Genomic DNA, 13,569 nt, shown 5'->3' with positions numbered 1-13,569 from the left:
ACCACCACCACTTCCTGGACAGTCTTAGTTTTAAGGATTTTGTGTTGCCACCCAAGTCCTCTTTCCCCCAAAGTCAGATACTTTTAGACCAACACAAACACCCAGAGCTCCGTGCCCACTCTTACACTCTGCAGGGAGATGTAATCTCCTGTGTAACTGTGCTCCTCTGTTCTCTGCAAATATCCAGGCTACTTACACTCAACCACAGGCGTGGCAAGCACCTGCCAAGAGGCCAAAAGTACTGTACCGAACACTGGCTCATAACTTTCCCTGCTCTAGAATGTGAGACCACACCTGGCATTTCCAAGGTTCTCATCAATTTTTTCCTTGACACTGGATTGTGACACAGTCATTCTTTCTGAATTCCGAGGTCACAGATGGGATCCTGGGAAATGTGGAACTGTGAGTGGCTGCTAAGTCAGCTGTGCAGCCAACATGGGTAGCATGCACGAGCACACACGTGCCGCAGACATGCATAGGAAACCTCAGTTGCGGTCTTGTCACTAGCAGTGGCGTGGTCAATGGCTCCATCTTCACTCTGCTTCATCAATACTGACACAACAGTTGTCAACTGCACTACTGAGTAGTGGCTTAAGTAGAGGATAACCGGCATCAGCTAATTGGACGTTCTTCTGATACAAGAACATCCAATTCATTAGGCCAAAATGGACAAAAAGCAATAAATAAACATGTCTACGATCTCCAGTGATTGATTTTGCAAATAACATAGCAGGGCTACAACGACGGTGCCCCAAATTGATGACCATCAGAACAGCATACCTGGCTGACACAGGCTGTCAGGAAGGGAGTAGTGGCCATTGACTTTGTGTCTAAGACCATTGTGTCCAGCAAGAAACTGCCATTTCTGCTATCATGGAAGCTTCAATCTTTCCTCCCAGCTTTGGATCTCATCAAATAATACAATCCCTCCCAGCACAGGATGCAGCATCACACCACGGTGGAGACGCAGCAGTGGCTCTCAAGGGCAGGGAGAGCAGAGGCAGGTCAAACGCGGTGGCCATGCTCTGACAGACTCCTCACTGCACGCATGCGGACACCTCAAGGCCAGCTGTGCAGGAACCACCCAGCCAACTCAGCTTATTTTAGAAGCAGAATGACCTGCTTTGGAAGACCCTTGGCTGTCAAGAGGAAAGTAATGGGTCGGCGTTACTTGAGGGTACAGGATAGATGTGTTCCATGTATCCAGATAGAAGGCAAACCACAGCTAAAATAGACTGAATGCAAATGGCATCCAATCCTCTTCCGAGGGCTTTATATACAGGAACTCTGTTAGCCTCATAACAGCTTCAAAGGTGGGCGCTATCACAATGTGGCTTCTTCAGATTAGAGAACTCAGGCATGAAGAGATACAATCACTGGCTGAGGTCACAGACTTGAGTGAAGGCTGCTGCTTTGATGATCACACTGAAGTTATCAACACCAGGGTTCACCCGCAACCACGAAAACTACCCTGACTCCCTCCCAGACATCCTGGGGAGTGTTACTCCTTGGTGGCAGCTATTCTGAAAGAGGAGGGGGCACCTCTCAGAAAAGCCATGGTGCGGGGGGGGTCTTCCAACTAGTCATGTGACTTTTCCAACAAAAAAGTAAAACGAATAGTAATCTAGCCCTCTACACCAAGATACAATAACTGCTGACACCTCCCTGAATTTGCTTGATGTGTTTTTGACTATTTGAAAGTGAACTATTGACACTATCAACACTGTGAAACTTAACTCCAAAATGTATTAACTTATCGCAGAATACAGAAAGCCCCCAACGCAGCTGTGATACCACTGACACAGCCAGTCAAGTGAACAACACCTTCTAAACATGATGTAGCACTGGGTCTGTGGTTTCCTCTGTGCTCTGGTCCTTCCTCTTCCTCCTTTCTCCTCTCTGGGCCTTCATCTTCCTCTGTCCCTCTGCTACCTCAGTCAGTCTCGCTAGCCTCAAATCCTCCAAGTCAACTAGCTGGTCATTTCTGTAAGATGTCTGCTAAGATCAGCCTCCTGGCAGATGCCCTCAAGTCACACCAGGAATAGCCCAGACCGGAGACAAAAAGGAACACACAGGGAGAGCATGTCCATCAGAATCTGTCTCAGCAAACAGCACGTGTAGAGAGATTACCACCAAATTACAAATGTGATAGCTACCTCCGGGGCTTTCTGAGATAGTCAAACTCCACATACTGGAAGGACAGAATCACACTACGTGTGCTTCCAGGATTTTGTTCTCACTTGGAAGCAACAGAAGGCCACATGCAGGAGCAAAGGACAGGAAGTGTCTGCTGAGAATACTCAAGACACCAAACAGGGACCAGCTTCAAGCCTAAGCAGCTGGGTACAGCCTGGGAGGCGCTGATGGTCCACGGATCCCCAGAGCAGCAGAATCAAGCCTGCTCATACTTATCACTTCCTGAAAAAAGATTAATAATGCGACTGAATGTATAATTCAGTTAGTGAGACCCAAGAAAAAGATGGCCTCAATTTGTTGGCTTACCTCCCTGTGCTTGAAACACCAATCACCTCTTTCCAAGGCACCCCACAATTCCTTCAGGAAGTTCATGTCTAGCATAGAATGGTCAGGGACCTGTTCCACCCCTACTCTGTCACAACAGACTCCTTTCTGTTGCCCTCAGCAGAACACCTGTAGTAAATTTGGGATCACTCTCTGGGCTAAGTGATCTACTGCCCACGTCACCAGACTGGGCATATGGAAGAATTGTGCAGCAGCTAGGAACACAAGCTGTTCCCACTCCAAAAAATCAACTGGGGGAGCTGCCGGGTCCCAGAACACTGCCAAGACACAATTCCGTCCCCTGTAAGGCAGAGATCACACAGGGACTGGCTTTGCTGTCATCATCTCTTACCAGTCCCTAACTTACCTATCATCTGCCACCCACGGACCTGCTCACTTTTGCCCATGCAGCTGCTAAGGGTGAGTACTAGCTACTGGCCATGGGTTTACGAGTTCAATGGTCATTAAGAGAAGATAGGAAGAGTTTACACTCTAGAGTGCAGATAAACTGACAGCGTGTCAGATTTTGTAAGGAAAGAAAGACAAAAAGTTGTAAAGGGATGCAGAACCATCAGGAGTCGGAGAGCACGGAAGTCATCCATGAGGAGCTTGCCAGTGGGACAGGAGACAGAGCAGGCACCTCTGGAACACCTGGCAGAGGACCAGAGGGATGAGCCACAGCCTGGCAGCAGTCCGCCCTTACAACCTCCTCTACTGCAGTCACCTCACATAGTTTTGTCAAGGAGTCACTCATTCTCGAAGACATTTGGGACCCGATTCATTCTTTCCTTACTCTCCCCTCCACTTCTACATTTTCTGCACCTTTTTCAGCCTTCTTTTGAATGATTCAACTTCTAAGAAGACAACTCCATAAATTCTGAAGAACTTGGGTGAGAAAAGACAGGAAAAAAGGATGGATGCTGAGTACCCTTCTGATCCTCCTTGCCCATCAGTGGCTATTCCCATTCCAGGGGCAGCTGGTGCCTTGCCTGGGGGCTGCCCCACAGGTGGCTTCCAACCAAGGACTGGGAAGTCCTCCAGTAGGTCAGAGCAGGTGTGTGAGAGGGGCATGACTTAGGCCACATTAATTGATGAAATGTCAGGCAATGTCCACTTCCTGCTCTCAAGAGACATCACCAATCCATCCCAGCACCTCCCCTCTGAGGCCAGACATGATCTATGTGGTTTAATTTATACAGTTAAAACTTAAATCCATGAAGCAGCTGGACAGAGTGATTGAATTTCTAAGGCTATAACTGTGCTAAGGCGAGGGGGGGGGGGAATTCCCTGATATCCTCCCAGAAGTGCATTGAATATATGCAAGTAAAAGAAGAAACAAAGAACTCTGAATCATCAGAGTGCTGTGCTTAGAGCTACACACCAATTCTGGGCCCAAGTGTGAGCTGCTCAGGACCCAGGACAGAAACCATGTCCCGCCTGGAGCTCAGTCTCAAGTTCTGCCCTCACTGGACGCCCAGATGTGTCCTGGGGGACTCAACGAGCTGTGAGGACAGAGCCTGACCTCCTCCCTGTGAACTTCAGCAGCCTGTGGTGAAAACTTGGTGAATATGTTCTGTGTGCAGGGGACTCACTGTGGCTTCTGTCTGTGCTACCCCCCCATCATGTTCCATGGATCCCCTAGGAGACGGTCCTCAACATATCCCCACCATCTCCAACAGTGGACCGAGCCACAGCTCTGAGCCTCTGCCTTCCGCATCAAGGAAGGAAGCAAACTTCAGTTTCCTCTCATCCTTTCTCTTTCCCTGAGACCTGAATATCCCTCCATTTTCTCTTTGGATTCTACCTGGTCACCTGAGGCACCTGACCTTAACCATCATGGCACACATCTCCTTACTAGCAAAGCCAACAGTAGCAAAACACTCAGGTCTCAAGGTGCTTCTGGAAGAGAGTGGTTGCAACAGCTCTTCACCCAGGAGAACGTGGTGCTAGCGACACCAAGAGCGACCTGGTGACATGTGGCTTCACTCAGACTTTATCCTCACCCAAGTTCATGGACCCAGATGTACTGATCACTCCAGCAGCTCTCTCCCTCCCACACCCATGGCACACTCACCTGCAGTCCATCCTCTCTACTACTACTAGAGATCCTCTCCTTGCAAACACTGCTGAGCTCCTCAGTGCACTAGAATCCAGAACACACCAGGTGCCATGAAGCATCCGTGGCGATCTCAGGTTAACCTCTCCCCCATCTCATCCCAGCATTCTCTGTCTCTCTGGATGAACCCTGTGTTCATGGAGCTTCAAACTTCCTGTGATTTTTTTCTCAACCTCAAAAATTACTCCTTTGCTGATACAGTGTTCCCCACCTACATGTGCATAACTGGCGGTGCTCCCTGCACCTGCCTGTGAAATGCCCAACTCCGGAGGTGGCTCAGTACATCCTGGTCTCAAAGGCCTCTCCTTGTTCCTGAGGCAGCACTTTATTGGTCCTTTCTCTGTGTCCTCACATTTGCAACCCTTGCATCCTTGCCCAGGATGAAAGTCTCCACCTTCTGCCATTGCTGCTCACCCTGTTCCAGCCCTTCAGCTTCTCTGACGTCAGCTCCAGGTCTGTGCACCTGTACTAGTCACTCTACAATCCAAGATTTCCCAACACAAGTCCCTCCTTAATATCTCCATTCAGGTGTCATCTTTACTTCCCTTCTTAATATCTCCATCCAAAGGTGTCATCATCTTTGATCTTTACTTCCTTACCTGGTAATGTCTAGACAACAGCCTTGATTGAATCCTATTATAGTCTACCCACCACAGAACTGTTGTTTGACATCATTGTTAACTTGATTCTCTGTAGGTTCTCCTAATTGCTAACAACAGATTTGTAAGAGTGCAATCAACAAAACAGACACCATTCATCCATAGAAGATCCTTAAGATGCACAGTGGAGGCCTGACTTGGGGGATGACACTAAACTCCTTGTACTCATCATTTTATAGTTTTTGGCATACGTGAAGTGCCTGTATCACAGATTTTGCATATAAGGGCCATTTTTGGTAGATCAAGTTGACTAAAATATGGGCACTGCTAGCCCAACAAGGAATGCAATAATGAGGCCCCTGAGTGACTGTCAGGAGGGTAATATATACAGTACGGATATGCTGGACAAGCAATAGCAGACATCCCTGGGAGTAGAAAGCAGGACAATGCACCTTTTCATCACCCTCAGAATTTTTTTGCAATTTAAAACATAGGAATCATTTACTTCTGGAATATCCAATCAGTATTTCTGACCAAGTAACTGAAATTAGGCAGGAAAAGCATTCCTAACGGGGTCAACCGCACTTGCACACCATCATTCACAAATGTACACAGAGCAGCAACATTTTTGTGGCCGAGTCCCCAGTACACATGTCTCCAGCAGAGGCCAGAGACATGACGGTTTTCCTTGGCTGCACATGTGGCCGTGGGTTCTTTACTCCGTTCTCTGGATACTTGTGGTTGGCGCTTTTTGTGCTTTGTCTTGGTGACGTGGCTGTTGCGGTTCCTAAGCAGCACAGTGTAGAAGTGCCATCTCGTGTTCCTGAGCATGGGGAAGGCTCTGCTCTGATTTGTGGGAAACACACATATGTTAAGGAAGCTCCGCTGACTGAGCTCAACAGCAGAGAAATAAACAATGTTTATGAAACAGAGTGTCTTTAAGCAAACAGGCACACAGATCAAGGCCATGCTGAGATGCCAGGCTGCGCCGTCCCCAGCCACTGCCCCCACCCAGAGCGGTGGGTCAGCAGCCACTATGTGGGAGGTGTGGCAACTTGACAGAGTAGGGTAGAGTGAATGAGAACTGAATGCATTTATTTATTATTGTTATTATTAATGTTTTAAAGATCCTTTTTAGTTACTTGAAAAGCACAATGACTGAGAGTGGGAACACACACCAAGAGGGCGATCTTCCACTCAGTGAATCACTCCTCAAAAGGCCCCGACAGCAGAGGCTGAGCAAAGCAGAAGCCACGAGCCTGGAACTTGAGGGACCCAAGGACTTGGACCATCTTTCACTGCTTTCCCATGCACACTAACACGTGGCTGGATGGGAATCCGAGCAGCTGGAACTCTCGAAGAGCTCTCATAGGAACAGTGTTACAAGCAGCAGCTTAACCCCCTGCAGGACAACATCAGCTCTGTTAGCACGATTATGAATCCGTCTTCTCTGATACACGCCAGGATGGTCACTTCACTGGAACAGTTACATTCCTACTGTTGGAAGTACAGTGGGTGCTCATTCCTGCCATCTGTAACAGTACCTGAAGCACAGTAGGTGCTTTGTAAACACGGGCTTGTGCTGCCCTGAAGCAAGCATTGTTCAAAGGCAGAGTACTTTCCTACCTTCGTGCAATTACTTCACAGTTGAACTACCAGCACGTGGCCAGCTTTCAGTGAAAGCTGCATCAATGTGCCAAGCAGAGAGTTAATGGACTATGAATTTTGTATCCTCCAAATACCAAGGCCTGGATTTGTGCAGGACGTTTTCACCCAGGAACACGAACTGCCACTCTGCTGCCATTCCGACACTGCTGCCCATTTGCAACACTAGCCTTAAGACAGACACTGGAGCGCAGCCTCAATCTTGGCCGCATTACGACTGTGCGTCCACTACAGGCCTGGGATGCCCGCACCTGTAATACACTGAAATTGCACAATGCACAAAAGCTTTGCCAAGCGAGGCAAAGTGCGTAACAAAAAGGCAGTTCCTGTGGAGCAGTAATATACAGCCTCAGTCAAATTACCCAGATTTTAATGCAGCCAGGCTTAAAGACCTTTCACGAAACAGACTTCATTTGCTTCAAACATATTCTTTAAGAACCATGCAAACCTCCACTTGATGTTTCACATATTAAAGTACAAATTCAAGTTTAAGAAAAAAAGAGACACTAGAATATCCATTTACACTCTGTTGCGGTGGAATTGAAAATCAAGTTCTCAATTTTAACTGGGCTGCTTTGGCTCTGCCTGGATGCCAAGGCGGGGAATGGGCATGGCTTAAAAGTGGGGCAGTTATGGCAATGGTTCCCTGTGTGTCTGGGAGCCACGGGACACTGAGGACAGGCCAAGGTGGCAGATCCTGGGTCCCGTAAGATTCTGCTGTGTTCCTCCCACTTGAGATGCTCTGAGCGGGCAGGGCTCCTCTGCAGGCACACATGATAGCAACTGCCTGCCCTGGACGTCTCCAGGGTGCTCACGGAAAATGTGTCCTAAGGAGAAAACCACAAGGGGTGGCCTTTTCAAAAATACCCATCTTTAATTCCATTTTCCACATGTCATTTGCAGTACTTAAAAAGAAATTTAAAAAGTATTGTCCTGTTAGAATCAGGAGACACACATGACACATAGTACTGTGTGCCCGGTACTAATGGAGCCAGCACCTGGTGCTCGGGGCTTGTCTATGACTGCCAAGGCTATTTGTTCCCTCCATTCAGAAACTGGGTTATGGGCGTCTCCAAACAGGGATGGGGGGCCAACAGGTGAGCAGCAGCCAGAGCGTGCAGCTTCTGCAGCTGGAGCAGAGTTGATGATGATGTGCATCACAGATGTATTTTCTACCTGGCCGGGGTCCACGTGTCCAGCCAGTAAAGATGAGGACAACAGTCCAGACCCTGGCAGGCTGCTGCTGGAGCTGATGCCGGGTTCAGGGGAGGCTCTGAAAGTCCCCCCAGCTGCCCATGTCTCACCTCCACGCAGAGCAGGATGCCTGTAAAACCCTCTCTTTCTGGTAACCCTATTCTCGATGCCTGCTCTGCTTTGCACCTTTGTGGCTCAGTCATGTGCATGTGCCCCTGCCGGGCATCCACTTGGAGCAGAAGTTGGGAGGACGTGAGCTAGGGAGCACAGAGGTCATGGCCAAAGGGCTTTCTCTTGGTTTCCTTCATCGGAAGCAGTAGTGTGAAGAACCCCTTTCAGCTGCACCCTTGATGACCAAAAGAATCTGTGTGGTGATTGTAGGGAGGCACACAAGGCTTCCGGGGGAGGGAGCTTGCCCACAGGCACACAGGGAGGGATGCCAGTCTGGGGCGTGGGAATGACTAATTCTGCAAGCAAGTGGAAGAAGCAGCTCCTGAAGTCTGTTCTTGGCAGTATAAAGAAACCCCTTCAAGATAGCGAGTAGAACAGAGCTGCAACATAGAGTGAGTGGGAAACAGCATAGGTGGTACCAGTCACAAAACGGCCGTCCAGAGACAGTCTGGCCTCCTGTGTTCTCTGGATGGATGACTTCAATGATTCCAAACTCTTCTCTGACAACAGGACAGCAGAAAATGACAGTGCTCAATAAACAGAAAAATGCGCACAACAGGAGTACCCTGGGGAACCGCGGTGCCTGTGCCTACGGGATGGGCCATACTTCTCTGTGATGGCTCACTCAAGGTCCCTTTGACCTTTGACACTGAGCTCCCTGGCCATGGAAGAAACAAGGTCTCTGAGGGCACCTGTAAGAGTGTCAGGTAGAACCCAGAAATGTAACTTCTGGGTCAGCTTTTCCGGGTATTTGCAAAGGGCTGCTCTGACTACGCCCACTCTAGGTGAACAGGTGCAGTCTACTGGAACCGCCATTCTACCCCTTGCCAGTACTGGATGATGTTTATATGTTCTTTTGATCGACAACCTGAGCAGGAAATACCATCTTATGTCTGTATTAATTTGTATTAATTTGCCTTTTTCTAACCGATGCAGAATATTTTCCCTTTATTACTTTGTAGTTCTTAACCTTTAAATTGCCTGCTATATCAAATATTTTTATAAGTAGCCACTGATTTATTCATATGCCTATGCTTTAAAAAAACTGAATATTTATCCTTTGTCAGCTTCCTTTACAGCAAATAACTTTTCCTAATTTTTAGAGTTTTGTGACTCAATGGTGCTGTTTTTCAAATATTAGCCACTTTAGCATCAGGATGTTACTGAAAAAAAGTAAAACCCAGGAAAGCAGGGTCTGTCCATAGAAAGCACTACAGACATTTTCCTGTTACTGCAAGACAGCTACCCAGCAACTCTGATTACCAAATCAATGCAGATAATTTTGAAAAACACAGTATTACATAAAACACAGGTCGCAAATGGAGATGGCACTTTGTGCTTGCGCACAGCTGCAAATACGTAACAGTCTTATGACAGTCTTAGGTAGAACTCGTGGCCTGGACACATGACATAGCCCTGGGGCTCCCGCCACGTCCAGGAGCACAGCAGGGGTCGGGGAGGGCTGAAGAACCTGGGCAGGGGAAGGGGGGACTCACACTGCCCACTGGGATCTCATGGGCTTCCCAGGAGGCGTCAACATTCTGGCAGGTGTCAGGATCAGGTCAAGATCGATCAGTACTTTTGTTCTGATTTTGTTGTAAAATGTTTGAATCATTGCACATATAAATTTATGCATGAAGACATCTATAGATAATCATTTAAAAACAAAAGCTCTGGAGAACGCCTGGGTATACAGCTAATGAAAAACAAAATTATCATTTACAAAAGAGATTCAAGAGAGGGTTGAGGAAAGCACACTGTTGAATTTAATGTATTTGCTGTCTCGACAGTGAGCCAGAACGAGACATCTTGCTTTGCTATTTGTCCTGTACTTTTCCTCACGTCCTTGCTTCTTAGTTGTGAGGCTATCACAGTAAGGCACTTGCAGAATCGAGAACTTTGTGAGACAAAGCGACTCCAAGGAAATTAGAGAAGCCTCACTAAATTGTCAAAGGGCATTTCAAAGTGTCCACCATGGCAAGACACTCAGGGTGAGCTGGAGTCTCCGTCCCCATGACAGCCAAAGGGCCTCTGGCCGGTATCCCCCAACACCAGGGTCCCCATGACTCCTGGGCAGACCTCAGTCCCCCAAGACACCCTCTTCTTAAGAATTAACATGCAGAAATAGCCTTCATGCATTTCATGAAGACAGTTTGAAGGAGACACTCAGGCTCCTCCACCCATGGTGCCGATGACTTTGAAACAGTCGATGGGGACCGCACCATTCAATCTGCTCTTCCTTGAAATCTGTAACTTTCTAAGAGAAAAACCATGAGCTATTTTAAAATCAAAAGTGTGTTTCCATGGTAAGTACTTCATTGGAAAACTATTCTGAGTCAAGCAATTTTGTTTCCTGGGCCATAAAGTACATTGATATTCAAAATAAATGGAATTATCAGACCCCATGGGTACTTATTTACTCATAAGGCTGGGATGGCTTAAAAATAAGCATTATAATACATTGGGCATTGCTGCGAAAAGCACATAAATAGGCATTTTAGGGAGAGCACAATCTTCATTACAATTTTTCTGCAGGATTCCTAAGCAGTCCCTCCCAGAAAGCATATACTGAGGCTCTTCATTGGCACAGAACTTTGTCATTTACAAATACATTACAGTCCCCCTATGAGAAACTGGGGTATTGCATGCACTCATGATATCCACACCTACAGGGTAAAAATCACTTTCCTATTTTACAAAGTCTCAGAACAACTCAGCATCCTAGCTCAGGGCTGGGGCACACCTCAAGTAAGAACTGGAACTGATCCAAAACTGGGCAGGCAGGAGACTCCAGCTGCAGCAAGGTGTTCTAAACAGGCCCCAGAAGGGAAGCTCGGGTCTGAATGTCTGGCAGACTGGTTTGGGGGTGCTGGCCCTGTGCATGGGATCCAAGGTCATACACACCTCCAGACTGCAAGGAAGAGAGAGGATGTAAGTGTACTATCAGAACATCACAGTGTTCCAATCTCCACAGAGCTCCAAAGAGAGGCTTATCTTGTTTTCTTTGCATTTTAATTTAATAAAAGGAAAAATTTCTATAACTTACTCTTACGATAAAACTTGTCCTAAGCAGCTAGCACTGTATAGTATCTCTGTGAGTAAACCCAACACCATAGATTTTTCCAATTGACAACCATGCTTTACAGAGAAAACCATCTTCATTACACAGAAGACAGAGTCTCCCATACTAAGGTCAGGAGCAGCCTGTGGTTTTCCCATTTGCTTCTACCCACTTCTGTCCTGAGTTTCCTGAAAGCTGGCATTTGACAAGACACACTGAGCCCGTTCCATCCACGGGCCTGCAAATAAGCTTCAGAGAAAAGAAACGTCATTGGGCAGCTTTCTCCCTTGCACCCAAACCAGACATATGGCTGAAGACACAACAGTGACAGCAGGAAGCACTTGAGAACAGACAAGTATTGTCAAGATCATGTGTCTGCCCACTCCAGTCTCACGACTAGTTACGAGACGCCACCTGCCATATTATTATTTCCATTTAAGTTCATAATCCCAGTACGATTTAATAGTGAAATGAGTCTTCCCATCAAAACATCAGCAAGAGAGCCCTAATATTTTAAAATTTCTCTTTTTTTGTACTTTAAAGTCAGAGTTACTGGGCCTACAAACTTGGGCTATGTTTACCTGCTTGCCCCAGAGCATCGGCTGGGAGCTGGACTGGAGGCAGAGTAGCGGGGACCCCATCAGGTGTCCATAAGGGACAATCACATTACAGGTGGCAACTTCACAGTCAATGCCACAATGCTAGCACCGAAAGTTCCAACCTCCAATCAAGAAAGACTCATCAGTTTGTATAGTGCACCCGACTGTCTACTGCCCATGGGCATCTGTGCTTCTAGAACAGACTGAGGGAAAATGCAGATGCCAATTCTCAGAGTGTTCATGTAGGATCTTTGGACCTTTAAAAACACTCATGGGGAAGGCACTTAACCTCACAGTTAAAATGCCCACATACCACAATGACGTCTCCAGTTCTGGTCTCCAGCACTTTCGCATTCAGACCATGGGAGGCAGCGGTCAGGGCTCCCGTGGCTGGGCGCACAAACCTTCGTGGAAGACCTGGGCTGTGCTTCCAGCTCTAAGCTCTGATCCAGCACTCCGAGCAGTCCCAGCCACTCCAGGCACTTTGAAGAATGAATCACAGAGTGCAAATGGGTACTTTCACTCACTCCCTCTCAGATAAGTGAATCAATAAATGTTTGAAATTATACATGAGGTCCTACCAATAAGTTCTGGAGGAATTGTTGCCATTTAGAACCTGAGACTAGCAGGCCTAAGAAGCCATTCATGAAGACCACGTGCCAGCTACTTCATGGGTGGGTACTGAGAACTGGAATCCAAAGCAGGGTTATGCACCGGGACCTGTGTCTGCACTACGACAGGCGGACAGGAAAGGGGCATGAGTGCCCAAGCCCATGTTTGTTGAGTATTCACTGAATGACTGATGGAGTGAATGGAAGCAGATCTCAAAAATCACTGTGCCTAATGGAAACACAAATTCATCTGCATCCAAAGAAAACCAGCAACAATGGTGCATGCCGACAGGCAAACCAGTTTTTGTGAATGACTACTTCCAGCTTACTGAGAACGGCTGGGCAGAGTCAGTCCACAGTCACCGACTGGAGAGGCCTTGCCCCAGCACAGGAGCACAGGTTGTGAAAAAGGTCTTGGAGAAGATAATTCAACAGAACACACTGTACCAGTCAGGGGCCCTGTATGTTTAGAGTTGGCTAGCCAGAAAGCTTGATTACCACTGATCAATTTTCTAACTTTGCAGACCATAAAGACAGCAACTGGGGACACCAAAGCAAAGCAAAGAGAATCCAGGTGGTTTGTGCATCACCAGGACCTGGTTTGTGGAGACAAATGTGTGGCCATAGTCAGGGGCTCAGAGCGATGTGCGCGTACCACCCCTGACTGCGCCTCGGGTCATCCCATGCTAACTTGGCTGCTCTTGAAAACTGGGTCACTGGCACAACTAACTTTGCCTGGGTTTTTTTATTTCAGGCCCTGCTGCAAAAAAGAAGTATGTCAGCTACAACCACCTGGTCATCTAGCCCGTCCCACTCCATGGAACCGTGGAGGGCAAAGCCCTCGGCCCTTCCATCACCCACCTGGCAGAGCAATCTTTCGGCCCTGCCTGCTTCCCATCCTGGGAGGAGCTTCCCCAGCTGGGAGTCCAACATAGAGGATCCACGTGTCCTAAACAGCTGCTTTATGAAACACCTTTACTTTATCTTGGCTTAATAAGTCATTGGCAACAGCACTGCCAACTCGGCTGCAATT

General features: G+C 47.6%; 1 protein-coding gene across 1 annotated transcript in view; it reads left to right on the top strand.

Moving 5' to 3' along the window:
* The window catches only part of GRM7 (glutamate metabotropic receptor 7), a 390,314-nt gene extending 376,951 nt beyond the window's left edge, over positions 1 to 13,363 (top strand). Inside the window, exon 9 of the mRNA XM_058678925.1 lies at positions 13,291 to 13,363. Coding sequence (XP_058534908.1) covers positions 13,291 to 13,340 — 50 coding nt within the window. The 3' untranslated portion in view covers positions 13,341 to 13,363. The remainder of the gene's footprint in view (positions 1 to 13,290) is intronic.
* The last annotated feature ends 206 nt before the right edge of the window (positions 13,364 to 13,569 follow it).

Source organism: Ochotona princeps, chromosome 21, assembly GCF_030435755.1.
Source record: "Ochotona princeps isolate mOchPri1 chromosome 21, mOchPri1.hap1, whole genome shotgun sequence".
Lineage (NCBI taxonomy): Eukaryota > Metazoa > Chordata > Mammalia > Lagomorpha > Ochotonidae > Ochotona > Ochotona princeps.
Note: the sequence above shows the minus strand (reverse complement) of the source record. Positions and strands in the feature narration are given on the sequence as shown.